The sequence below is a fragment of the Falco cherrug genome, chromosome 5 (assembly GCF_023634085.1).
Source record: "Falco cherrug isolate bFalChe1 chromosome 5, bFalChe1.pri, whole genome shotgun sequence".
NCBI classification, from domain to species: Eukaryota; Metazoa; Chordata; class Aves; order Falconiformes; family Falconidae; genus Falco; species Falco cherrug.
In genome coordinates this window covers 17,058,179-17,085,045 of record NC_073701.1, presented here as the reverse complement: position 1 = coordinate 17,085,045, position 26,867 = coordinate 17,058,179, and the positions used below count along the sequence as shown (strand labels likewise).

Genomic DNA, 26,867 nt, shown 5'->3' with positions numbered 1-26,867 from the left:
GAGAACAGAGGCCTCCATATCTGCTCAAGGAACATAAAATCAGACCACGGTGCTTGTTTAATGCCTAAATTTACAACCTACCCAGATAATTTGGCTGATAATTGCTAAGCAATACCTCGGAAGCACCCAAAGTATTAAAATATGTTAAAGTGGAGCACTGAGCTCCTCTTTACTAAATACATGTAGTAAACTCAAAACTACAACCATGGAGCTTTCATCTACCCTGTGGTGGAATAACGTGACCACTATCAAGCAAAAAGGATGGTGGGAAACCTAGAAGGGCCCAGCCATGGCCTGTCTTGATGGCAGCCAGGACAATACAGACCTGAGGTGCATGCGTCAAGCCTGCTCCCTACAAATGAAATGCTGATGTGCAACGAGGTCCAATGTTGATGGAGCTGGGGAGCCCACTGAAGATAAAATTATTGGCTCAGATTCAGGCTGGGCCTGTGTACAGCCATACCATGCAGTTTTCATACTCATCCAATTTTGGACCTGATAGAGCATTTCCAAGAGAGACCCAGATGCCTCTTTTTCCTGCAGCCTCTTGCAGCAGCTGCCTTCACACCACACAATTTCTCCTCCTTACAAAGTCATTAACCACTCTGGATACTACAGTCCCTAACTCCTATCTTGATGCCTATAATAGCATGAAATCTATAAGAGCACAGGAACTGATGTACGAGTTAAGAACCTAAACATCTCTGTAGATCCTGGTCTAAATCCAACCCATGGCAGGGGTAAAGTTTAAAATAGAGAACAGAACTGATGAACCAGGCCAGGCCTTGGTCTTTTAAACAAAAGCCATACTGAATGTCTACACCACTTCAAAACCTCTTTGTACTCCAGCCAGACTTTTAATTCGATCAGTTAGCATCACTGGCTTTGAAACTCATGATTATTTATTTGAGTGATGTACCATACAAGATTATTCTTGACTTCATGACACAGCTACTACCCACAGTCATTATTTTCCTAACAAAACTTGTTCGGTAACACACAGGAAAGCTACTGTAAAATGATTACTTGGAGCCACTTTTAATATAGGTGCATTTCTTTTTCTCCCATAGCCAAAAGCATATTATTCAACCTTCTCATTCTCATAAATAATCTACACTATTTGAATAAGCTTTGCTGTTCAGAAGCTTAAAAAGAGGTGATATACCATGCAAAAGATGCAAACTTGTCTCATATTCAATCTTTTAGTGAGCAATTCTTTACCTCTATCTGTGCCGTATGATTGGCATAATACCTCAAGGCTTCATCTCCTTCATCTGGATCTGACCCTGGCTTCAGCATCTGTTGCAATGTTTTATTGTGACGAGCCAACTAGAAAAAGAAAAAAAAAATCTGATTTATGTCCTGCTGCTGTGTTTTCAGCTTTATCATCTCCACTTAACTAACAAAAATCCTCTTCCCCCCATCCCCATATACTTACATGCTCAACCCAGTGGGGCTCTTTCCACAGATAACAACAAAAATGTAATTACTTGAGAACAACAGAAATATTTTAGTCTTAAAAAGTCAGCAGCAAGTCTTTGGCTGAGATTTATGAAAGGCAGCTTAGCCTGCAGCCTGGACGGGTTTTGGAGGGCTTTTGACAAATGCCAGAAAATTAGACTGAATGCTTATTTTCACTTAAGTTTAGACATAAAATTTGCATACCTCTAACTATGTAATTACATTTACAATTGAATTTTTTCTGTGATTTTGAATGGCTAAACTGTTCTTCACCATGTTGTAGGTTGGTATTTCAGGGCTGCCAAGATAACATCCATAACTATTTCAGAGGCAGGTGGACTGCAATGGTGGGCAAACACATTCCTAACTGTACAGTTTATATACATGGCACATATGTATACACACACACACACAGAGATATGTATCTCCCACAAACTTTTACAAATTATATACATGATTCATAAAATACATCTGGTTTTGTGGAACAGCAAGTATTTTAAGTGCTCCATAGCTGCACAAAGTTTAATACTGAGAATGTCAGCAAATGCATTCATGATTTAGGTCCCTTAGGTCAGTGGGAAACAAAGACCTAATTACAAGGCATGAGGAAACATTGGTAAAAATGAAATTTTCCCTATATCATAGTGAGTGGTTTTAACCCAGAAACTCTGAGGTGTTTCCCTCTTTTAAGGTGGGGGAAACTGAGACAGGAAAGGCAAGGCTATCTTGCAGATGTGATCCAGGTCTTAATCACTACACAACACTACCACAATGGACTAGACACAGACATTAGAAATGAGGAAGGCACAGCACGCAAAACAGCCACAAGAATTAGGCTCTGAAGTGATGATCACCACAGGTGGATTAGGATTGTACTACACAAAATAGTATAGTATGGTGAGGAATTATAAAATAATCACAAATCTACAAAGAAAGTGTCAGGGATCAAGTCTAAAAGTAATAATGGATCTAAACGGACATTGTAATAATCTAACCAGAAAGTGATCTCACTTGTTTATAAGCTATTTACATGTCTCACCATCCCCTTTGTATTGAAGAAGGGGGGGGGGGGGGAATACAGAGTTTATTTATTGACATTCATTTTTTATTTTTTATTTATTTTTTTATTTATTGATCACAATTGATCAAATTACATTTTTTCTGGATCTTGATAGAAACTTAAATAATTAAAGATGAATGATGAATGGAATGTCCAAAAAGCAAGAGAGTACCAGAAAGGAACATTCAGGAAGAATAAATGTGCTTCCTACAACTTCCTCATGGACAGAAGTCTGCTTGGCTGTGACAGTAGAGCTCTGAGTCTATGTGGCAGAACATCAGCCTTTTATGAAAGGTTCATGAGTAGGTAATCAGGGAGACATGGAAAAAATCACATGGGGGTCAACTGCAGAGCAATATTCTTTCCATCAATAATAGATTTCTGCCTTGAATAGTTACTTTTTTACTCTGTCAAGCAAATTTACGGATAGTCTCATTACATGTATTAATATCTTATGCAACTTCCACTTATTTTCCAGAATAAAAAGGTTCTTTAAGACCATCTGCCTAGTTCTCCTTCACACAAGCCATATAACCTGATCCAGTCAGTAGTCTCTGCAGTAGGCCGACAACATCTGCCTAGCAGGACAACTTGAATTCATTTTCTAGAGGTCTTTTGCATCCCCCTCAATAAATGCTCTAGCGTCACAGAGAAACAAGCTTGTGGAAACAAGGTAGTCACTGTTTAAAAATTCCCTTTAAACAGTGTTACTATTTTTGCCTTTCAGCTGTATTGAATGTCCCTCTGCTTCTATACTCCTGAAAGGGCAAGCAAGAACACCCAATTCACCTCCACTATATCATTCATCATTCTGTACGCTACTGTCACGTCCTCTCTTATTTGTCTCTTCTTTAAATTAAAACAATCCCTATCTTTCCCATTCCTCCTCAAACAGAAGACTCTCTGTGACTCAATTATTTTCCTTGTCTATCTCCAAATGCCCTTTACTTTGGCTATATCTCTTCTTTAAGATATGAAGAAAAGAACTGACTAGACAGAACACAATCACACCCTGCTTGGAGTGATTAATTAGCATAACCAGAAGCAAATATATTCCCCTTTTTTATCTTCTGTAATACAGAAGAACTTTGCCTGTATCTTGACCCTTTATTCTCCAATGTCAAGCATTAAGATTTTGAGTTTTCTAATAAATGACAAGTCAAGGATGTATGGATGGATAGTTCTTCTCATATTAAAATTACGCCAGTCTGGGGAAACAGACATGTATAGATTCAGAAATTTCCTTTAGTACCACAAAAAACTTTCTGTAAACATACTTGAATTTGTATACAGAATTGGAAATGCCATTTGTAAACCATAAAAAATCTCAAGGTATTGATTGCTTCCTGATATGCTTTTAACTGTTCATAACTTTTACTGTAATAGTATCTCTTGGTAAATTTCAGTAACAGAAGTTCCCTTACCACATGGACTAGAAGGCAAAACCATCTCAGCCCTCTTGTGTTGCAATGGGACTGACTAGCGCAGTGTGTTAACGGACTGGTGATTTGAGACAGCACTGATGCAGTGCATATTTCACTATCAGGTTTCACGTGAACAGCAGCAATGTGCTTTTAAAACCAGCGTGCATTCAGTGATCTTCATTATATTTTATTACACTGTCCTTTCAGGCCATCACTGTCTTGTGCTGGTGTGTGCACACAGCCCAGCAACACACAGCTGGGGCTTCCTGACACCACACTAGAGAAAATGATCTGAAGAACAGGCCAGGATCTCCTGTGCTAGCACTTCAGCTGCCAGCAAAAACACATCAGAAATGACCAGGGATTGCTGAGCAAGCTGGAGGAACTATGGCAGATTTCAGAAGGGAAACCTACCTACAGGTACCAGCAATAGTGCCAGGCAATAAGTGCTCACAACTTCATCTCTTCCTGCTCCCCCATCTCTCTATACCCACTTACCTTCTGTAGTCAAGACCTTCAGACAGTAACCTCGGGGCAAAAGGTCTATCTATTTTCTGCTTGTATTGCAGTTTCTATGTGGGATAGATTCCTCTACAATGACACAATAATAAGTACTGCTAATATTTCTGTATTGTCACAGCTACATCGATGAAAGAGCGGTGCGGACAGCAATCTGTGAAAGCTCACATCTGAAGCAGAGGCCCACAGTAAGACACAGAAAAGCTTTACAAATGCTATGTTATTTGGCAACTGCGATGTTTTCTGAAGCTCTGCTTTCATGATCCTTCCCTCGTTCTGTAATGAGCACAAAGGCCCACATGGGCAAAGGGGACTGTGTCAACAGACTCCTTGACCAGCACAGAGCTTTTTGTGAGATCAAAGACACAGCAATGAAAATAACAATGCAGTGACAAACTGTGAACCTAAAATATGGAAAGCTTATCCGAGCTTATAATACAGCCTAGGTGACAGTCTGTGCCTGGCATGTAAAGGCCGTGCAAGCTCTGAATGACACTTTCATATTTAACTCCAGTGATGTAGTTAAGTGTGTTTCTGAAGTCCTGCACAAATCTTTTGGGGGAGCTGGAGGGCCAGACACTGGCTGGGCATGGACAATAGCAACTGTAATGAAAAGAACAACCCCATTTATATTTGCAAAGTAAAGCTCAAAAATACATAGCAAGTGTAATTGATACAAAAAATAACCATCACTAGAGCCTGAATTTGCAAAGAGCCCCTGCCAAAAATCACCTCTGAGGAGAAAACTCTCAGTCATTCATTCACTTACCCATCAACCATGCCAGTGAAATATTTAAAATACCAACACTGTATTTTACTGTTCATCAAGGTATATAGGGATGAGGAAGCAATAGCATACAATGGAACAGTGATTTCCAAAAAGGGGATGTGTAAGGCAAAAGCTATATGAATAAAGATCATTTGGCTTTCAGTTAGTTCCTGAGGAAGGACTGCTGTTCATCTTGAAAGATTTTAACTTTAAAAATTTGGAAAACACTGTAATAAAGCATCAGTACAAAATGTGAAAGATTGAGGACAGACCAAGAACGCTGAAAACATTAATAAAGAAAGAGTAGAGATAAATGACAGAATTACAAGTAATACTCAGTCTAAACTCCTCACACAACATGATTGTAAAATCAGATCTGCTAGTCATCTGGGATGCCATAAATGATCCGCAGTGTGAAAAACCAGAGCAGATCCATCTTTTGCAATTAACAATATATTGCTTTCCTGCAGGCTTTTTGTTTTAAACCCAAGATTTCCTTGAACAAAAATGCAGTTCTGTAAATGTTTTCAAACAAAAGGTGATTTAAAGCTGTGAATGTTCATGTCATCAGCTCACTGACTTGGGATACTAGATTGGTTTGCCAAAATACTTATGTACATATGTGTGTGCCTGTGGAAAAATTAATGGGAAAAGAGAAAGTAATTCTCCACTTCTCATTATCTCTGTGAAACACAGACCCCTTCCGTATTTTTACAAGAATGTGTCATTCCCTCACTGCAACTTGTAAAAGGCGTCTCCTCTGTTACTCAAGTTCTCATCAGAGTTATGAGGACTAACCCAGTACACAGCTGAGATGGTTGTCAAAACTCCTGATTTCACCAGGATCAAAAAAGGACAGGAGTCCAAGAAATATTAGCTAGAAACAGCAGGCAGAAGACCCCCAAATTCTGTGAGATCTATTTCGCTCTCTAGCATTTTCAGACTGCCAAACCTGGGAGGTAAAGGTGACTTTTTATGACTGGGATGGTATAAAGGGATCTAAATGGGTGAGGCTTAGTGTCCTGTAAGCAACTAGGTTTTTCACAGAAGAGTCGGTTCACTGGCAAAATGTCAAACGTGTTAAACTGATTTTCTAGAAAAGGCTGATGCTGTAAGCTGTAAGCTATAAGCTTTGGATAACTGGCTGAGAAGCACAAATAAAGACACAAATAGCTTCTGTGCCTTGCAACACTTTATATTTACAGCATTATACTATAAAGAAGTATTACAAACATGTAAAAAACCAGAAACAAAATCAGTTAAAAAATTACTATCGCTGTCACCAATTCTCTTGAGTTTTTTTCTCACAGTTGTAAGGCAGCAGTAAGGCTGTTACCTGATGGGGGAGATGCACACCTGGTAGGGGAAGGACACTGGGTTAGCCAACCCTCTGGTGTGCCAGCCAGCCCCCTCCAGTGTGTCAGGGCAGAGGGAGGCCACTACGCAGCCCTGGAAGGTGATGAACTAAAGACCTTGGGGGAAGCGAGGCAAGAGCTGTTTGTACAGAGCTGATGCCCAGTGCATGGCATCCGATTGAGCTGCTGTAAATTATCTTCATCTCTACCCTGTCAGTAACCTGTGGTACTGCAGTGTGGGTTGCCAGCCTAAAGGCTGGTGGTCTTTCACCAGGGAGAAACAAGACAAAATCAAACTTGCAGCAACAGCAGAATAATTGCTTCTGTTCAGATTAGTTTCACCTTGCTGTGCAAACAGACCTGTGCAGCTGGGGCTCATTTACAGCTACAATCTCTTCCTCGTTTTTCCCCTTCAGTCCCTTGGCTCCTGGAGCCAGGCAGTGTGAGATCTGGCACCACCAAAGCCCCCTCACAAGGGGAAACCCCAGACATCTCACCAAACGCTTCATTTTCTGCTTAGAGAGCAAGAAAGGATAAAAAAGCTGCCTGGGGACTGACAAGAAAAAAACCCAAGGGCCGAGAAACAAAGAGAAAGTCAAGGGAGCAGCAAACAGGATGGGTGACAGACAGAAGAGGACCAGAGACAGAAAATGAGACCCTCTTCCTCGGTATGCCAGGACTTTACCACATGCCAGCTCCCTACCCAGGGCAAATGAGAACGCTCCTATTCCATCGGTAAACAAGGAGAGAGAGAAAGCAAAACTGTAACAGCAGACATTTTTATTCCAACTGGCTGTACTTGCAGTAATAACAACTTCTCAACTCCCCATGTTCCAATCAAAACTGAACGGTGCTTTCTGCAATACACAGGGCAACTTCCTTTCCAGAAGTCATTACAGTTTTATAGAGCGGCACCTTTGCACTCTACCACAAAGCAATCTGTTAACAAACATTAGGAACAGCAGGGATGGAGCAATGGGAGACTCTCAAATCAAGTATTCGTTGATTTCATTTAGATGATTATACTGTACAGAGCAACCAAAAGGGTTTAGAGTTAATCTTCCCCTGATGGCTTGTGGTACATGAGCAGGGCCCTGGGTGGTCCAGACGCTTTGGATTCTGTTGCTGGGTCCTCCATGGCCTTGTGTAACCTCTGAGATAGCACCTCTCCTACCCAGCCTCCATACGGTATGCGCTACAAGTTGTGCATAATAGTCATCTATGTACCTCACAGGGAAGGGACAAATAAAATACCACGACGTTATCACGTAAGAGAAACCACTGCAGTTAAGTGATCTCTATCACTATTATGTTTGCAGCCCCCATAGTAATTTTATTGCTATTTTTGCTGTGGTTTTGCTGTTCTTTCATCCTTGATGAAAGCCAGCAGAAGACAAAATGACTTGCTAATATTTCAATGAGCTTTACTTCCATTTGTTGTCTTTGTAATTTCTTTCACAGGCAAAGCTTGCTTGCAGAAAAATAAAGTATGTGTGGGGAAAGTTCCGGTCAGATAAAATGTTTTGCAACAAAACAGAATTAATTTGAGGGGTGCATGTATGTGTGAAACATCTCTGCAGGCTATGTGTAAACTGTCATAGAAAGCTGTGCCTACAAAAGCCAAACCAGCTCAATGCATACATTGGTCATGGCTTTTTTCTGTGTACGCTGACCATACTAAAGATAGGACGTAGACAGCAGTGTGCAACTCGGAGTGTTCCAACAGGATAACATAACTGCACTTGTAGACTGCCTCCTATGATTACTGTAAGCAAAACTCTGGAGAGTACAGGATGAAAGGAAAAAAGGAGATGATAGAAATGTCAGACATGATTATGGGAAGATAACAAGGAAGTTCAATGGAAAAGGAAGAAAAAGAGAGCAGAGTTACTGCAACAAGTCTTCAGAGCATAACAAGGAAGAAGATCCCAGCCACACGCAACTTCTACACAAGGCAGACAAAACACTGTGCCCAAAATAAGACCTTACTGGCATGCTCACCAACACCGTACACACCCAGTCTGAGAAAGACTGAAATCAGCACCAGGGCAGCAAGCATAGGGATCTCAAATCCACACAGCAAGAGAACTGTTCACCTTTAAAAGCCACCAATGCTTTATATACATACAAAACACATACATGGCCCTGAGATAAGAGAGCTGTGAATGGCATATCCTTCTCAGGAACTCTTAAAATCCTTTTGCTATCAAGCATTTTACCTTCTAGGTTTCTCTTCTTATTCAGAACAGTGATTCTCTGCAAAACAGCTGTGTACTGCTGTCTAATAAGTGGCTATGAAAGAAAAGGAAGGCTAGCACAAACAAAAGAAGGAACTGCTTATGGATCTTATTTTAGGGGCAATATGGCGTGGGGAACCACAGTTTTAAGTATGGGCGCATTTCCTCCTGTAAGCTATAAGACTAGAAGACGACTCACAGTCAGCCTCCCTTTTTCTGGTACCAAGAGTAAAGCAGAAAGTAACTCATGGGTTGATACTTCCAGAATGGGCTCATCCTTTTCTCCAGGGTTTACCCAAACTACATGAAAACCAGTTCAGTCTTTGACCTGAAATGTGAGACTTCCATTGCTACTCCCTCCTCATGTTTTCCTCCCCTTAAGTCTCGTCTCATACATTTGCACTATAGTGGCCATGGTGCCTTTTGCACACTGTGACCCCTTAAGCTGGTTGCAGTTCACCAACCGAATCTATGATATAACCACCAGCTCTGCTACGCAGGTATGGATTGGAACATGGCCACTGTACATACACTGCGCTTGTAGAGGTTGGGATAAGCCACCTACCAATCTTCAGTGAAGCACATTGAAGAGGCTTAAGTTCTCAGTTGCAACTGCGTATCATGGCTCAGCCTCCATGTTTCAAGCCCTCGAGTACGGCCATTATATGGCCTTCTCAGCTGTTACAACAATAGCAAAGCAAAAAGTCTGTTCATAGCCAATCATATGTGTTGGCATATGTGTATGGCATCCCACCTCTTCAACAAATATTTCAACAACACACAGAAAACCATAACTTGGTCATTCAGGGTCAAAACCATGAGATCAAAGTAGCAAGTAAACAGGTGAAGCTGCAATCTGTCAGATTCACAAAAGGCATGCATTTCCTAATCTCTGCAGGTATCTGATGTATGTACTTTGCAGCATACAAAACAGGGCAGTTATCAAGTGTGGAGATGGACAGGAACTGAGAGATGTCCCCCTTCAGATAATTACAGAAGTGAGATTTTCCAGCTTTTTCAATCATGCTGTTGAATTCTGCCTCACCCTCCAATTAGCAGAGCAAAGTATCTTTTAAACAAAATAATTTAGGGACATAAAAACAGAGAAAAGAGAAAGTAAAATGGTGACTTGCTCTTTCCAACTCTGTTATCGCTACTATTGTCAGAAGAGCACTTTCACCTGGCACCTGTGAAGTAACAGCTCCCAGTGGGAGAGCAAAAGGATAAAAATTTCATCTCTCTCCTCATCAGACATTCACAAATAATGCTGTTTTACCTAACCAGCTAGCAGCTAAATGGTGCTCCGCAGACACACTGCAGAAAGACAAGACTGGAAAGACCAAGTTCATTTAAGACTACCACAGATCATCATTCATAAAACAAATCCTGAAAATTCTTGCCCATACATAATGGCAGAGAAACCATTTCTTTAACCCCAGGTCGATTAGATGCTTATTCATGTGCAGGTATGAAGGTGTTTTACTCCCGTAAAACTACTGGTGGTCATAAGTAACTGATCACCTTACTTTTGGAGTAGAAAAGCATAATCAGCTGTTAAAACTAAATTTCACAGCTGGACACTCCCGATCAGTAACTCTTAAAGTTGCCTCAGAAAAAGTGCAAGATGGACTTCATTTTCAGTTATCTGCGCTGTGTTTAAATACGTGAAATAAAGAGCACGGCAACTGAGGTAGCTCTCTCTATGTGTAGATTACAAATTCAGATCATGTCTACTCTGGAAAACAATATGATGACTGAGATACCTAATTAAATTATGACATCAGAAGAGATGAGAGTTAAAACTGAGCAACTGTGAGGAACAGACATATTTTGACATTCTGTTTAATGCTCTTCATTTTTGTTAACCTGTAATTACTTCAATGACTACTGAACAATTGAGAGAGATAAAAAGGTATGTCTTTGTTAGAGAAGATGTCCCCCCTGATTTTAATTAAGGTGTAGGATTTCACAGTGCAGGTATCTGAGGCCTATTAGAACTGCTCTGATAATATTAAGTAGGACCAGACTTCACTTTCGTAATATTTCCAAGGTTACCATCACTTCCCCTTAAAACAAACAAACAAACAAACAAACAAACAAACAAACAAACAAACAAACAATCAAAGTTCCTCCTAGCTTAGAGTAAAATGTTTGAGTTGTGCTTCAGATATAGGAAAAGAGCACTTTGGTTCATTTGAAGGTCACCTCTAATGGAAAAGCCCCAGCTCTGCCTCCAGAGCAAGCCTTCACCTACACTGGACTACTACAACCCAACACTTTGTGTAACCCAGCTTCCTTAGTAAGGCGAGTTTGCTGCAATCTGAATGAAGGAAGCAGTACATTACATGCATTTCTGAGCAGACAATGTGTATGCACGGCAGTTGAGGGCAACTGAAAGTGCATTCTGCTTTGAAGAGTGACTCTCTGAAGACAGCACTGTGTGGTTCCACATTTACTGTCCCTCAATGGCTTCTGCGTTGAGTTTGCTCGGTTTACAAGTAAAATGACTTTTGATTCTACTTAACACTCCTCCATGCAATTTCCATCTAAAAACTTCCAGTCAAGCCATCCTCTTTTTTGCCCATGTATCATCACTCTTACTGAAGACTGTGAGTGCCAAATGCAAGCGGGGAGCTCCAGGGCAAGAGTACGGTTTGAGGGTGACAGGTCAAGTTCTCTACTCGTATAAATCTGTATTGCTTGCCTACTTTCAGTGGAGGCATTCCCATGTAGACCAGCTGAGGATATGGCTAAATGAAGATCCATTCTTGAAGTGGGAAGCTAAAAAACTGCCCTGCTGGTGATACAGAACCAAAGGAGAACTGAAGTCGTTCTCCCCAGCCCGTGTTGCTTCAGATAGCAATAAAAAGGTAGTGTTTATTACTAATACAGGACTGCACATAGAGCCCGAGAGCAGAGAATGTCTTCAACAGTATGCCATTGTCCCACAGCCAATTTTCAGAATAAACCCACAGACTAATGTGAAGATTTCACAATGCAGACATTTGACAAAGAAAGGATATTTCTTCTGGTGTAACGTTTGGGCCCCGACACCAATACAACCTATTTCCCAATGACAGAAAAATCCTGTAAACCACAAAACACAAGGACACAGGATTACAGAAGTTATAGAAGAAGAAACCCACAAAGCAGAAATATTAAGGCCACCTGTGCACTAGTGAAATGCACAGCCACCACAGCCAAACAGGATATATCCCTCATTAACATCACATATAATAAAACACACACATATATATAACAGACACTTGATCTTACCCTAGAGAAGTAGAACCAGAAAAATGAAAATAAGCTAAAATCTTTGTGGCCAGCCTACAGTAAAAAGCTGTAGCCTGAGTCCCAGCAGCTCTTAGCAGCCTAAGTCAACACAACACCAGAGGGAAAACTGAGGTCCCCACATAGATCCCTATCAAAGTCATGACAGGATTCTGAGGTGAATGCTTCCAAGGAGAAAGGGAGAAAAAGAAAACATTGAAGGACAAGTTGCCAAGGTTTTAACCTGAGACCTAACAACGAAGCGCAAGTTGCCAAGGTTTTAACCTGAGACCTAACAGCAGCCACAGACATTTGTTTAATCTTTCAGGTGCTCATTAGTGTCAAGCCCTTGTGGCAGCCTCCATACTGTCTCTCTATACTGTAGCTGGCTGAATGTAGAGTTATATACCATCCTAATGAGCTGCAAGGAGGGTGATGTGCGTCATTGGCTTCTGTTTCAATCTTGGCAATCTGAGTGTAAAAGCCTCGCAACAGCTTCTGATTCTGCTGACATCTAATTAGCCAGTGTCATTTTGATGCCATAGCCTGTCTCATCGTGATGATAACTACAAAACAACATGTGGAGCATAAAAGTTCTAGAAGTTGTTTCAGGTCTGGCAGCCAAGGATACAAGTCCCCTGACAGTCATGGCTCCTGGGACTGGTTCCCATTAGCCCTTTGTTTTGGCACAGCTATCAGCAAGAGTTTCTCTGTTAAAAAGAGAGAAACAAACAAAAAAAACCCCCAAAAATCCAACCACCCAAACCTGCAAACCTCAGGAAAGCCTTACAAAACCCAGTATCCTTTAGCTCAAAAAATTCTACCCGTCCTGCAGAAAGGGAGCATCCTTGTTGCACAAACTCAGTTATTCAACCAGAAGGACAGGTTTATCCTAAAGGATAGAAATATCATCATCTGGCCTCAAAAGGTGGTCCTGTTTATTTATGTATGTACAACATTTTTCTTCATTTGCCATCGGATGCTTGGGAAGACAATCTCCAATAACACCTGTGAATTGTTGCTTCCTCACATTAGCTGCAAAATTTGAAAATGATCATTGTTACACAAAATGTGACTGATCTATATTTTCACTCAATACAACCAGTGATTCTGGTACAGCACATGACATTTACACCAACAAGCTCAGACCTTTTTGTATTTGGGTCTTTTTTCCAAAATCCTGTTCTCATACATCAAAGACACCACTTTTTTAGAGGATACCAGTCAGAGACGTATAAAACTTTAAATGAACCAAGCCCCATTTCATTCATGGAAGAGAATCAACTCAAATTCTTTGTCAGCAAAACCCAGGCACAACCTAATGTTTTGTAAAGAGAGTCACTTATGGGAGTAACGGGCCACATCTCTGTTTTTGAGCAAAGCATCGTCTTGAGGCAGAGGATGGGCAGAAAGAGGTCAGCAAGCTTACAAATTCACTGAACCAGTGTGTTCCCCAGAATTCAGCTCTTCTGGAGGATCCTTGCTGGAGCTGAAGGCTGCTTCCCATCTGGATGAGGATAAGCCTACCTTTTAGAGCAAAATGCTCCAGGAACTCACAGCTCCTACAGGCACAAGGAGATCTTTTTTAGGCAAATGTTACGGGTCAGTAATGGCAACACCACCATCACAGCTGAAGGTGTTCTTGCAAGACTTTTCCACTTGGCTTCTGTTCATCTGGTTTCCATGGTATAGCCATGATCTTATCACTTCAGCCAGTTAATGCCTACTGCACACAACTGGGGGTTGTAACTGGTTCCACCTGTTCTGTATCCCAAATAGCATTCCAGGTGTTTCTCTGCTGTGTCTTATAGAAAGTGCTTGTCAATGCACAGTATTAATTAATTTCTGCTGCCTTCATCAACATGTTTTTTAAATGGTCAAGTTTCATCCCAAATTTACCCCTGACCACAGTCACACTCACTTCACCCAGAAAACTGTTTTGTCTGCCTGGGACAACCCGGTCCGTTCAGAAAGCTCTGGGTTCTCACACTAAAGGACAAGTTACATGCAGTGGCCCTATCTCACATTTGAAGGCACACATTCACAGTGTCACTTCCTGTGTTCCCCACACATTAAACCATGGAAGATCGATACCCATCATTTTAAGCAAGGTCTTGCCACGGAATCCCTTGACCTGACTTGAATTATACACAAGTCAAGATAAAGGGATAGGTACAAGAATTCACATTTGCTTTACAGTATATGTTTTAATAAATGTATTTTATTTTCTTTTATTTTATGTACACAAACACAATGGAAAAGGAGGACCAAGGTCTAAGTTCATCTGTCCAAATGTTAAAATACAGCTAAGTGAAGTAAAGTCAGCAGCTGCTCCAAGCTACAAGACCAAAAATAACTACCCAGAAAAATCTTGTTTTACAGTACCTCCCTCACACACTTGCACACACTTGTACCCGTTATCTTATGAAAACTCTTCTTGCCTTAACAATTCATAGTATTAGCAGCACAGGAAAGTTTATCTGAAAAATATATGTTAGCATGATCTCTTTAAAAGACTCGGAGAGTACTAATGTGTTCAGTGACTATGCACTTCTCGAATGCACTTCCCGATAAACGCCAATTTTCCTCATTAGTAAAGTATCTGGGATCAACTGAGCATGGGAGGAAACCCAATGTAGCAGTTAAAGCAAAGCACAGGGGATCAAGCAAGCTGTATTTGCTTCCCATGACAGCTAATGACTTGCTGTCTCTACCTGCTTCTGGCTTGGTGTCTTTACTTGTAACAGCAGGTAATACAACCTGCTTTAAGCAAGGGGGAAGCAAAATTACAAAAGCCTTTAACTGTTCCAGAATCATGTAAAAAGGAAGACTAATCCTTAAAAATGTCTGAAACCACTATTATTATTGTCATTTATTTGTTCTGCTCTAGCATACGAGTCCTAGAATGATGCAGTTCTAGGCATAGCATTAATGTGGAAAATAAAGGTGCTCCCAGCCCCTGCTGCACTCAAACTGGATGAAAGATAATGACATGCTAAACAGAAACCCACAAAAACAAAAGGCTTTGTGCTTCTTAGAATTTTACATATTTGAATAGCTAGATTTTTAAAAACTGACTTTAATTTCTCCTTCATGAATTTATCACATCTGTCTCATTATCAAACCACTCCTATTTCAAATGTCAAAAATAGTAACTTTTAAAAAATAGCCTGTACCCCTTGTGTACCTCTACTCCCAAACTATTAATCCATGCCATCAATTATTACCACTTCAATCACCTAGTTAGCAAATACTCTTCATGTGTATACATTGATAAGCAATACACTGCATGAAGTAAATATGGCAATAAGACATTAGCTTAAGAAAGTTTCCCAAGTTTGACGAATCTTGAATTATGCTATTAAGGCTGAATGACTTATTTTGTTCAGCTGATTTAAAATTAGCACCAGAGAGGAAGGAGTATGACTTACTCACGATGTCCAATTCTTACAGTATTCTTAGTAGTACCTGCAGCAAAAACCTTACAATTCATAGCAAATCCTACCTCTTTTCCCTCGGTTTATTTTAAGAACTTACAAACAGAACAACACTTCCAACTGTGTTAGTCTACCAGAAGATAGCCTGGTTCAAGCTTGTGTTAGTTTATGCTGTATACCTGCGCTGATATCAAGCGGTATTAATTTCTGCTAACCTTAAGGGGTGGAGGAAACAATTTTTCATCAAGTCTTGGTGCCACCAGGAAATCACATAAATATAAGTAGTTTTGGTACTCTGTTGTGATTTAAATAAGTTTTTAGCTTAACCTCATTAAAAAAACAACGACCCACCTTCTATTTACCTGGAGGTTAGAAAGGTATTGTGGAATTCCAAGACCTATGCTGCTCACCCTCTAGCAAGGCATTTAAGCATACATTTCAAATTGAGCAGTTGAGTAAACATTTTGCTAGTCTGAGAGCACAGAACATGCATCATGAACGGGGTGACATGCTAGGTCAGTACCTCTGTGCTCCTGCAACAGCATTGGGAACCAGATGGAAGAAGTCACAAGGCATTGAAAATCTGAAAATTTTGTTACAGTATTACAATTTCTTCCCTACTCCCCTACCCACTCACATCCTTCTACATCAAGGACATGTCTACACAGCTCTACAGGCAGATGAAAGTGCATTCTTGCCGTGCTGCAAGCTGACTAGAAGCTATGTAAAGTTATTTCACGTTCTTCTAAGCCTCATGAATAAAGCCCCTGCTGAAAGGTACAGTGTATTAGCTTGTGCTTCATGCCTGATTTAGACAGTTTGCATCTAGCTGAAAAACAGAGAAACACATGCATGCAAACTACAGGAGCCTGTGGTTATAACCAGTGCCTTATCTCACTCCACGGTAAATGTAAAGGGGTCATGAACCTCAGAGAAATACTACTAACTCCAAGAAAGCAAGCTTTTTTTTTTTTTAAGTTTACAAACTACTGAAATACTTTGTTGTAACTAACAGGTAGCAAGCTCAACCTGTCATCTGAAAGCCAGAGGATTTCTTCAACCTTTTACGATTTCTTTTTTTTGGGTAACCATTTGAAAACTTGATTCTCCAACACTAATGCTTCTGCACATCAGAAGTTAGTAAGTATGAAACCTTTTTTGCTACTGTGTCAAAAGCTTTTGTAATCTGTACAGAGAGATACTACAAGTTGAAGTCTCTTTGCAGACAGCCTTACTAACTTTGCAAAATATAGTGTAGCCTGCTTTATCATGGTCTTTTAAAAGGATAGCTTGAAAAGAAGAGGTGTAAGAGCTGATGGAACTATCCATAACACACTACTGGCATTTACCTGAGACTACTTTACGAAATCAGCAATGTCAAGTTCAAGGCTTGGCTCTGAGCATGACATTTGAACAGGACAAAGAAAACAGAATCTCCTCCGTGAATTTTAAAGAGAATTGTGAACGCTCCCTATCTAGCCATAACAGGCTTATTTTTCCAGGATGTGACCTCAAGTACCAGTTTGTGTCACTCCTCCACAAATGGCTGTAGAAGAGTTACGTCTGGACAGAGCCCCCTACCCCAAAGCCAGGCAGCAGAGTGAGGGTGAAGCTCAGGGTAATTCCTCATAGATGAGTCAGTTCTGCTTTCTCTCAGTGGTGCTCCCTCCTCCTCTCTGCTCACAGTATGTCTAATGGCAAAAGTGAGGAGTGGCAGCATCCAATCAGCCTGAAGTCAGTGCAGAGGAAGCAGCACAGCTATGAAACATGGCAGGCTGGAGGAAGATGAAGAAATAAAGGAAAGAAAAGAGAGGACAGAGAAAAAAGTGGAAGAGACATAACTGTGATGACATGGCATATTTAACAGTCAGTGTCTTACCATCATGTCCCAGGCTGCTGTGCCCACAGATCTCTCTGTGCCTCTGTGTGTGTGTGTGTGATGTACAAGTGTGTACATGCACTTGTCTGTGTGCCTGTGTATGCATTTGGGGTAGGGGTTGGGAGGCTGTAAAAGATTTAGTAACAGAAATCTCAGCCTTGCTTGGGACACATTTGTAACTTTCTATGCACTGTGGGTCAAACATTTACAAGAATGCCTTTTGCTTCTTGTAAAATCAACCACAGGAAGGGCAAGGAAGGATGTAGTGGTGGCAAAATGCAGAACCCACCATCGCCCTGAAGAGTGCAACGACAAAAACTGAAAGTCTGAGCTCCCCAAAATAAACTGTCTGTGTTTGAAGGCTGTAACAGCAAAAAAGAGGAACTCTTGGTCTTGATTCTGCTATTACAGAGGGACCAAAGAGCTGTAACTACAGCAAGTGGTCACAAGCAAGGGTCAGGAAAGTGACTGAAGAGCCACACTGGTTGTAGAAAAAAACAAGTCAGATAAACTGTGAAACTGTAAGGAGCACAGCAAAGAAATATTATGTAAATCGGGCCAGCTAAGCCAAGCGGAAGACCCAGGCACCAAAAAGCCACTTTTGACACAGCAAAGCATAAGAGGGTGTTTGGAGAGTGGAGCCAGCAAAGGAACCCAGCAACAATGGTCTTACTGAGGAGGGACTACGCTCATATCCTGCCCATCCCAGGGCGAGCAAAAGGGCACACATGGAAAGAGTTTGGGGTCAAAGATCAGCAGCCTTGTGCCAATAATCATAGCTTTTCATTAGTGGACGAGAGAGAAAGGCCCCAAATTACTTGCCCTTCCATTGCTTTGTTTTGATACAGGCTTTGACATGGGTGCAAAGCTATTGTAAACACACACACGTACTGTGCTACAGAAATGTAAGAAAAGGAAAACAGTCCTTTTTTTTGGTAAAAAGATGGATATTTTTACAGCGTACAGAGCCAATCATGCCATTGAATTCTACAGAACAGGAAGGAGCTCAGTAAATTGCTGTAAAAATAACCACCAGCCTTATGCAACCAAAATGCCGACTATGGAGCAGGCATTTGGAATAGCTGTGGAGTGGCACTGTGGACCTCCACAGCACCCTGAATATCTATCTAGGGATGGAGCTTAACCTACACCTCAGCTAGCTAGTATACCCTTGGTAGTGACCTCTTTTGTAAAATGATCCCAGAAGTCACTTCATATACACCTTTAGGTCTATATTCTACTTCCCAAAAGTTATTTTCCACTGTTGCAAGTCCTGTTAAGTCATTTAAGACAAACTGTAGGCAGAAAACATAAAATACCAACATTTTGATTTGGCAGGCATTTAAATTTTCATTGTAAGCATTCATACAAGGAGTATATATATATATATATATAAAAATAGTTGTACAAGGTTACATATATATATATATATATAAATAGTCGTACAAGGTAAAGAGCTACAAATGCTTTCTAAAAATTCTGTCATCTTCCATGGGCATCTTATGTACAGTCCTACATACAACACAAGAGTAGAACATGGTCCAGCACAACAACAACAGCATAATAAGGCTTACTTATTTAAATGTGCTGCAAGCACACAAGCATAACTCAGTAACTGTTTTTGCATTCCTTGCTTGAAAAAAACATTGCATAATACTGGTGTAACTATAGATCATTTTCTTTTCTTTTTCCATTGAGTATTCAATTCCTAACAACACTTAATGAGCATAATGAATGTAGAACACACCCTATCCCCATCTGTTTATTTCTTCTTACTTAGTAAAAACATTTTTTAAAAATCTGGTCCTTACATGAGATACCAAATGCTATAATTTATGATATATTGAAGAAATATGTGGTCTTTATTTTTTTAGTTTACAAAATCTTTTCAATGCTCTTAACGTAATTGAAAAATAAACTGATTTTGATATCAACTGCTCTGAAGAATTAATATCCCATTAAATAAAAATCTTTAGTGTACATTCTACCTTTACCAGCAAAAAAGCAAAAGTGATCAGAAAAAGCTTGAGGGCACTACAACATAATTCAAAAGGAGAAAACAATAAAAACACCCCATTGTTCTTATTGGCTAACTAATACATCTAAAATAATGGGAATCTCCGCAATTCAATTCACTTGGTATCATAACTGAAGCTATTATTTAAAATACACCAATAATGATAATGAGATTTAAGATTTGATTGATATAAGCTGTTTACATTAAAAGAAGACAAAGGCAAGTGGACATTAACTGTTTTGCTCTATGTCATTATTTCACACAAGTAGAGCCTACCAAATGCCATGGAGTGCCTATGCATACAGTGAGACTGCTCACTTGTTCTGCTTTCAGCAATTTTCCAGACACAGTCATGTTGTACACAAACATGACCCAGAAATCACCAGAAGGGAAAACTCCCCTTATTGATCAGACAGGTTTTCTGTAGAGATTAACCACATTACACTTTTCTGGAAGCAGTCACACAACAAATGAGACATACCTGATGTGCCAAAATGTAGATATTATGGCCAACATCTTTTGGGGAGATGCCATCATCTCCATTCTCCTCCTCATGGTCACATTCGAGGCCTTGGTTATACGCGTTCTTCATCACATCCACCTATAACACAAACCCAACGAGGGAAAAATGAAATACATGTCATTCTTGGGGAAAAAGCACACTGTGTTTGAACACACTGTTTTGTTCAGCTCAAGCCTGGATGGGTGCCCTGCAGTTCCGCAAGAAGATCGACCAGTGGGAAAAACACTTTCTATATCAAGACAAGCTTGGAGTATTTACAAAGCTCCAAACTGCTGCCTTTCTTATCATCAAAACTGCCACCACGAGAAAGAAACAGGAAGACTCAGCCTTTGTCAGCAGGTATTTTCACAAATGCTTTTAAAAGGGGATCTACAGATATGGCAGGTAGTGCTATGAAGCACTTCGAGTGCAGCCAGGATCTCCCTATGGATAGAGCAGGCTGCAACATCACTCAGCATTCTCCACACAATTTAACAGAAAAAAAAATACCTAAACCAAACAGAAAGGAAGATATGGATTTGGGCAGGGTGCTGGGGAAATTCCAAAATATTCAAAAGTCTCCTACAGGACCAATGTGGGGGAAATCCTCTGCTCCCCACGCAGGGCCTGACCCTGCAGTTGCACCTTAGGGATGGCCTCATCCTGCTGACATGCTACGTTAGCGATCATGCCCCAAAACCAGCAGGCCACCGGGCTCTGTCTAAGGGCAGGGCTGATGCCCACAGATCCCCCACAAACCATTGTTTCAGTCACTTCTGTTACATGGTCAACTGGATTTGAAGTAATTTCTCCAGATTTCCAACCTATTTACAATTCTTGAAGACCTACACAAGCAACATGGTTGTTCCAAATACAGCAACAGCTGTTTATAATTCTTGTTCATGAGACATATATATAAAAAACATACATATATGTAAAATATCTATATTATATGTCTACACACACGTTTCTGTTAGCACTGTTTCACAAACTGTACAAGCTTAATTTGCCAGCCCCTGACAAAGTGTACTTTGAAGACAGTCTACCAGAGTATGATAATTTAGTTAGGAAACAATTACAGAAAAGTGCTTGGAACGGATAAAAATAATGAAGTCGTAAAGACTGAAATCATGCATGCTTGATCCTTTTAAAGTACTTTTTGTGAATTAGTACTATCCTGATACATTGTGTCACCATATGCTGCCAACACTTTTCAGCTTAGACGCAGGTCATTTTTAAAATGTTTTAATGACAGATTTTTTTCAGCCAAAAGATTTATGAATATTCAGAAGTTTTCTCACCAGTTCCCTTGGTCTCATGTTGAAAAGGATTCTTTCCGCATTCTCACTGTCGTGCCTACTTTCCATAATAGCCAGCAAAAGCTTGGAGGCATTGTTCTGGAGATACAAAACCAAGTTAATGCAAATTTTAAATCTATTTCATGGATTAACGACCCTTACATTTGTTTTAATTGAGATTACGAGGACCACTTTTTTAGCGGGTAAGATTTTAAACTACTTGCATCTTTTATTTTACTGACATATTTAATAGGGTTTTTCTCCCATTTTAATGTCAGCGTACCATAAGGCTAACTAACCTTGCACACTACATTGGAAGAAGCATTTGAAATATAGAAAAATATAGAAATATATAGAAAAATACAGAAAAATATTCAGCTTAAATACCTTGCTCTACATTGTGCACAAGAAAGGGTATTAGATTTCCTTTTCACATTGCCCACCTAGCAATTCTTGCCGTGGCTTTCTGTTAAAACATACTCAACAGAGGTAATTACAAAACATATTAGACAAAAGGCTTCATCGCTCAGGCAGGTTTCCTTCCCCTTTAGTTTTTATAAAGTCCGACTGGTTATTATTTCAAAGGTTATAAAATAAACTGTTTTCATACATTCCTGGAATTTTGTTTCACTACCAAATATTCTTGGGGGAACATACAAAGACATACTTTACTTTGTCAACAGGCTTCTTTTCACAGAGACCTCTCCCAAGGATTAAATAGCACGAGCTTTAGCAGCAGTAACCCAGTAGTGCCTTAGACTTCAGAGGCCTGTCTGCCTGCCAGTTAAATCAGCCGTGAACAGGAGAGGAAGAATGGTTTTGGAGGTTTGGCCGCTTTCTGGCAGAGCACGGTTGCCTTGGTTCACCTGCCGCAGTGTCCCCTCATCATCTGCCACTGTCGACCGAGCTGCTGGAGGCAGACTGCAGTTCTGTCATACAGGCAGGGGCCCGTAAAACTCTCGACCCACCATACAACCTTGTTCTCAGCTGCTTATTGCCAGATGTCAGCAATTCAAACTGAAATTTGTCACAGCAAGGGTACGCCTCAGACAATTAGTATGGGCAGTTTTGGTGGACAAGGGTTCAGATGTTTTGGGGGTTGAGGCAAAAGGAAAGATACTCTCTACATGATCAAGCAACTTCTGTTGTAAGCATCTTTTGTATCTCCAAGTTTTGATAGCAGAGCTGAAAAACTAGAGCACTAGAGGCCAAGATAACACAATCATGCAAGTTGTAGTCCCCAGGAAAGCCAGCCAAATTTGTCCAACTCAAAAGCATTTATAAAATTACAATTTGAATACCATACTGTAGAAACTTGCTAGTTTCATAGCTAAAGGCCCAGAGTTTCTTCTTGGTGGGCACAGAATCACAAAAGCATGCAGGCTGGATCACACAACCACACATTTGAGGCTGTCCTCTGGACTAATCTTTCAGCAGTTCCACCTCCTGCCCAAAGCAGGTTGGCTCAGGGCTGTGTCAAGCTGAGGTCTTAGCATCTTGAACTGGAGGACTGTAGGATGAGAAGTCAGCTGCAAAAGGAATGGGTAGATGGAAAGAGGGTAGATTAACAGAATGAGGATTTATACATGACAAGGGAACTAGGACCTTCTGGGAGAGGAGACTGGGAATCGAGTGAGAAGTCAGAAGACTTGGCCTGGACTTGCCAACACAAGAATGAGATAAGGACCAAAAAATAACAGATGAGAAGAAAAGACCAGACTGAGACTGGCTGAAGGAGAACAAGACTCCATATGAATTTTTCAATAGCTCTCCTTTCATTTTGCTCCAAAATCAAACCAGGACCACCCACTGGAAAGGTCTAGTCTGACTCTTTACCTTGCAGCCTACACTGCAGAAGTTTAACATGCACAGGGAATGAGATCAGATGGAGGGAAAGGATAGCATTAAGTAGGATTAAAATAATTAGGATTAAACTCCTAGCAGGGTGCTGCTCTGAAGAACTGGATGATTCCTTTTCTGCTGCAGTTTTTCCTTGCAGTTGTAACCAAGTCAGTTGTGGTAACACCGGCAGGATCTCAAACTGAGGATGAGTGAAGGGGACAAGACAGGCTGCCAAATAGCTTGAGAAGGAAGGAGAGGAAACAATGGAGGAAAGCACCAGTCTACTTGCTCATGGGTGAGGAGGACTTTGAAGCTATTTCCCAGTGCAGACAATCCTGGGGATGGAGAGAAGCCTGCTGCAGCTTCCAGGAAGCGAGGAAAGGTAAAGGGTGGGGTGGATAGGATTTTGCATCATCAACAGCCAGCTTCTTGCTACTGAATCAGCAGAAGTGGCATACCGTAGCCTAGGATTACAGCAGGCAGGCACATCCTCCAGGTTTTTTTGTCTCTGATCATGTGCCCCTGACATTGAGATGCTCATTTGGCATTGTGTTCCTCATTTTCTGCATGCTTTGAGGCCCTAGGATCTGATTTCCATCCCCAGATAGCAATGAGGAAAAGAGGTCCGTTACTTGGAAAATACAGCATAAAGTTCTTCATGACACATTAGTACCATGAAAAATCATTTCCCAGGTACTACAAACAGGACAGTCCAAAATACTTCTGTCCTTCATTTCTTTTTACCTGGGTTCCCACCTCATCTCCTCATAAAAATTTTGGAAAAATAAATTAACGTGTGAAGCAACTACATACAGCAGAGTAAGGTGCTATGAGAAAAGCCAACAAGACACTCGTATTAGGCTCCATCTATCCTTAGACTGACAATGTCTCTTCATCCCGCCACTACACAGAGTGGCAGATATTGAGGTCATACTGTGTGCCAGGGCTTAAACAGTAGTCAGTCAGAGAGGCCAGGGGGTCATACTCAAAATAACAAGAGGCAGAACAGAACATTTGCCATCTGTGCACACTGTCTACCCTGCTCACTAAAAGATTTGGGAGTCCAGTGGAAAATACAAGCCATGAAGATGTAATTAAATACCACATCACAAACTATGTGCAAAACAAGCTAAATTAAGATGACATGGGAAAATACAATTCTGCATTGCCTTTGCTTTGGTTGCAGGGTATGAGTTCAACATATAATGTTCCCTGAAAACAGCGTCTGAGCTTGTTTGGATGTGTAAGCGTGTGAGCCTATATACTTTGCATTTTGTATTTTCACTGCAAAATTTATGTATTTGCAACTCCAGAGCTGCCTATGAACACTGACAGATTGTCAATGTTAAACATTACCTGGTAAACTCAGTGCTATATTATTTTTATGTATTGCCACTCAAAATCAAAACCAGTAACTTCTTAGTTTGGACCTAATTCTTGACAGCACATCTGACCCAGCACTGTGTCTAGTTCTTGGGTCCCCAGTGCAAGAAAGATATGGATGTACTGAAATGAATCCAGGAAAGAGCCAGAAAAATGACTAAGGGAATGGAGCATATTTCATATAAGGAGTGGCTGAGAGTTGAGACTCGTCACCCTGGGGTAGTGAGGGATCAAAGGGAACTTATCAACATGTATAAATGCCTGATGGGAGGGAATAAAGAAGAGGGAGCCAGACTCTTCTCAGCAATGCCCAGTGAGAGGACAGGAGGCAACAGACACAAATTAAACCACACAAAATTCTATCTAAACACAAAACCCACTTTTTTACTGTGATAGTGATCAAACACTGGAATAGGTTGCCCAGGTGGGCTGTAGCATCTCCAGCTGCAGAGATATTCAGCCAGCCATGGTCCTGGGAAACCTGCTCTAGCTTGAGCTGGACGGTTGGACAAGATGATCGCAAGATGTCCGTTCTAACCCAAATGACTCTGCAGTTCTGTAAAATCAGAATAATTTCCACAGTTTGAACCTTTGGTATCACTCACCCCTATTTTTGCTGTTTAATTAAGAGTAAGGCACGTATAGCCTCCTGTGAACTGGTCCTTGCAGTGATGTCTCTAAACTTAATTTTTGGTTACTACACAGAAAAGATGTTCTACAAGCACTTGCTACTTTCACGATAATGGCAAATCAAAATGGAACTGGAGTGAATGCAGCTAAGTCTTTACAAGATTGAAATTTGGACTTCAAAAGAAATGTCTGCATGTTCAAAGTTAAATGTCTGCTTAAGTCTTTTGCTTGAGGGGGGCTTGAATTACATTGTCATTCACAAATGTAATTAGTTATTAAAATCATGTGTAAAGCACTGTTGATTCCAAGTTTCATTGTACACAATATATAGCTATATTAATTGTTTTATTAGACATCCATAACACTGTCAGTATGATGCAATGCAGCTACCACCAAGTATTTGCTGGTTTTGGGGAGGAAACAGACCATATGCAGTGGAAATACTTCATTCAGAAGGCAAGAAAAGGCAATAACCCAAGGCTCCTCCTGGGCAAACCCTACCCTGCTTGGCAGGCAGTACAGCTGCAGAGCTCCCCTCTGCACGCAGTGGCACACAGACTGGAGGAACTTACCTATGAGCCTATCCAAGTCTTCACAGAACACAAAACAAAATTACAAGCCCTCCCAATCTACTGTTCACCCTCCCATTCTACATTTTGTCCTCCCCCTCAGAGGACACTGAGAAGGGAAATAAAATACAACATTTTAACCTTGTTTTCAACTTTATTTGACATTGCAGGTCACCTGTTATATTATTCTTTTTTCACAACATCTCCTTCTCAGGTAATTTTTTAAGAGTTCAGTATATACTGAGGATGCCTGACTTGTCACATGTCTGTACAGTGCTGCTGTTTATCAATCCTGTGAGATTTTATGCCCACAATATAGACACTTCATGTTAGCTATGTTGTGTCAGTTTGATAGGGTTTTTTTTTTAAAAGAAAGCTGAGGGCATACTCACAAACACAACCATGGGTCAAAAGGCCTGTGGTAGAGGGCCTGATAAAGATTCAGAAGAAGAGCTGAATTCATTTGCAACATTTGTTTTCAAAGGCTGTTGAGTATATTATGCTACGGTGAGATTAAGTAAATGTCAGGTTGCCTAGAGCTCTTGCATAGGTATGTCTTCTACTATTACTCAAATTTAAATAAACAAATTTAAATTTACTGTACCTTTAGCTGAAGCACCAAGTCCATGCAGTATTTGCCAAGAGGATTTATGTCATTCAAGATGAGTGCAATTATAATATCAATCCCATTTGATTCATGGGTGGCTATGCAAGTCTGCAAAATAAGAGAACAGAAGGCGGGGGCGGGGGGGCACAGGCAGAGGAAAGGGGGGGAATGAATGGGGGAAAGAGGGAGACAGGATGGGCAGGGGGAGGGAGAGAGACAATATGCACCTTAGCAAATTTCCAAAACAAGGACCCAGAACATGAAAGACCTTGTAACAGCAATGAACCTCCCAGCCAAAGCAGAGCAGCCTGAAAATGTGCCACAAGAGATGCTGGGGTGACTTGTATAGTACAGAACTAACCCCAACACTGCCAGTAGGGAAGTACACAACTGCAAAAAGGGTGGTGCAAGCTAAAATATGCTTGTAGTGAATCATGCAGGATTTGGCACCAAGTGGTACAAGTTATAGACAGCAGCCCACAGCAGCACTGCCAGACTGAGATGCATACACATGCAGAGACATAAAAGACATGCTCGAATGCAGGCACAATCAAATTTGCACACTCAAATTCTTGATTTGCATTCAGCAACCAGTATTAATATCG

General features: G+C 40.7%; 1 protein-coding gene across 3 annotated transcripts in view; it reads right to left on the bottom strand.

The window, feature by feature from the left end:
• The window catches only part of ITPR2 (inositol 1,4,5-trisphosphate receptor type 2), a 268,243-nt gene that overhangs the window by 47,781 nt on the left and 193,595 nt on the right, over positions 1-26,867 (bottom strand). For all 3 annotated transcript variants that reach the window (XM_055712925.1, XM_055712926.1, XM_055712927.1), the window contains 4 exons: positions 26,260-26,370; positions 21,235-21,330; positions 19,913-20,032; positions 1,222-1,329 (listed from right to left, as the gene is read on the bottom strand). In XM_055712925.1, the coding sequence (XP_055568900.1) occupies positions 1,222-1,329; positions 19,913-20,032; positions 21,235-21,330; positions 26,260-26,370 (435 nt within the window). The remainder of the gene's footprint in view (positions 1-1,221; positions 1,330-19,912; positions 20,033-21,234; positions 21,331-26,259; positions 26,371-26,867) is intronic.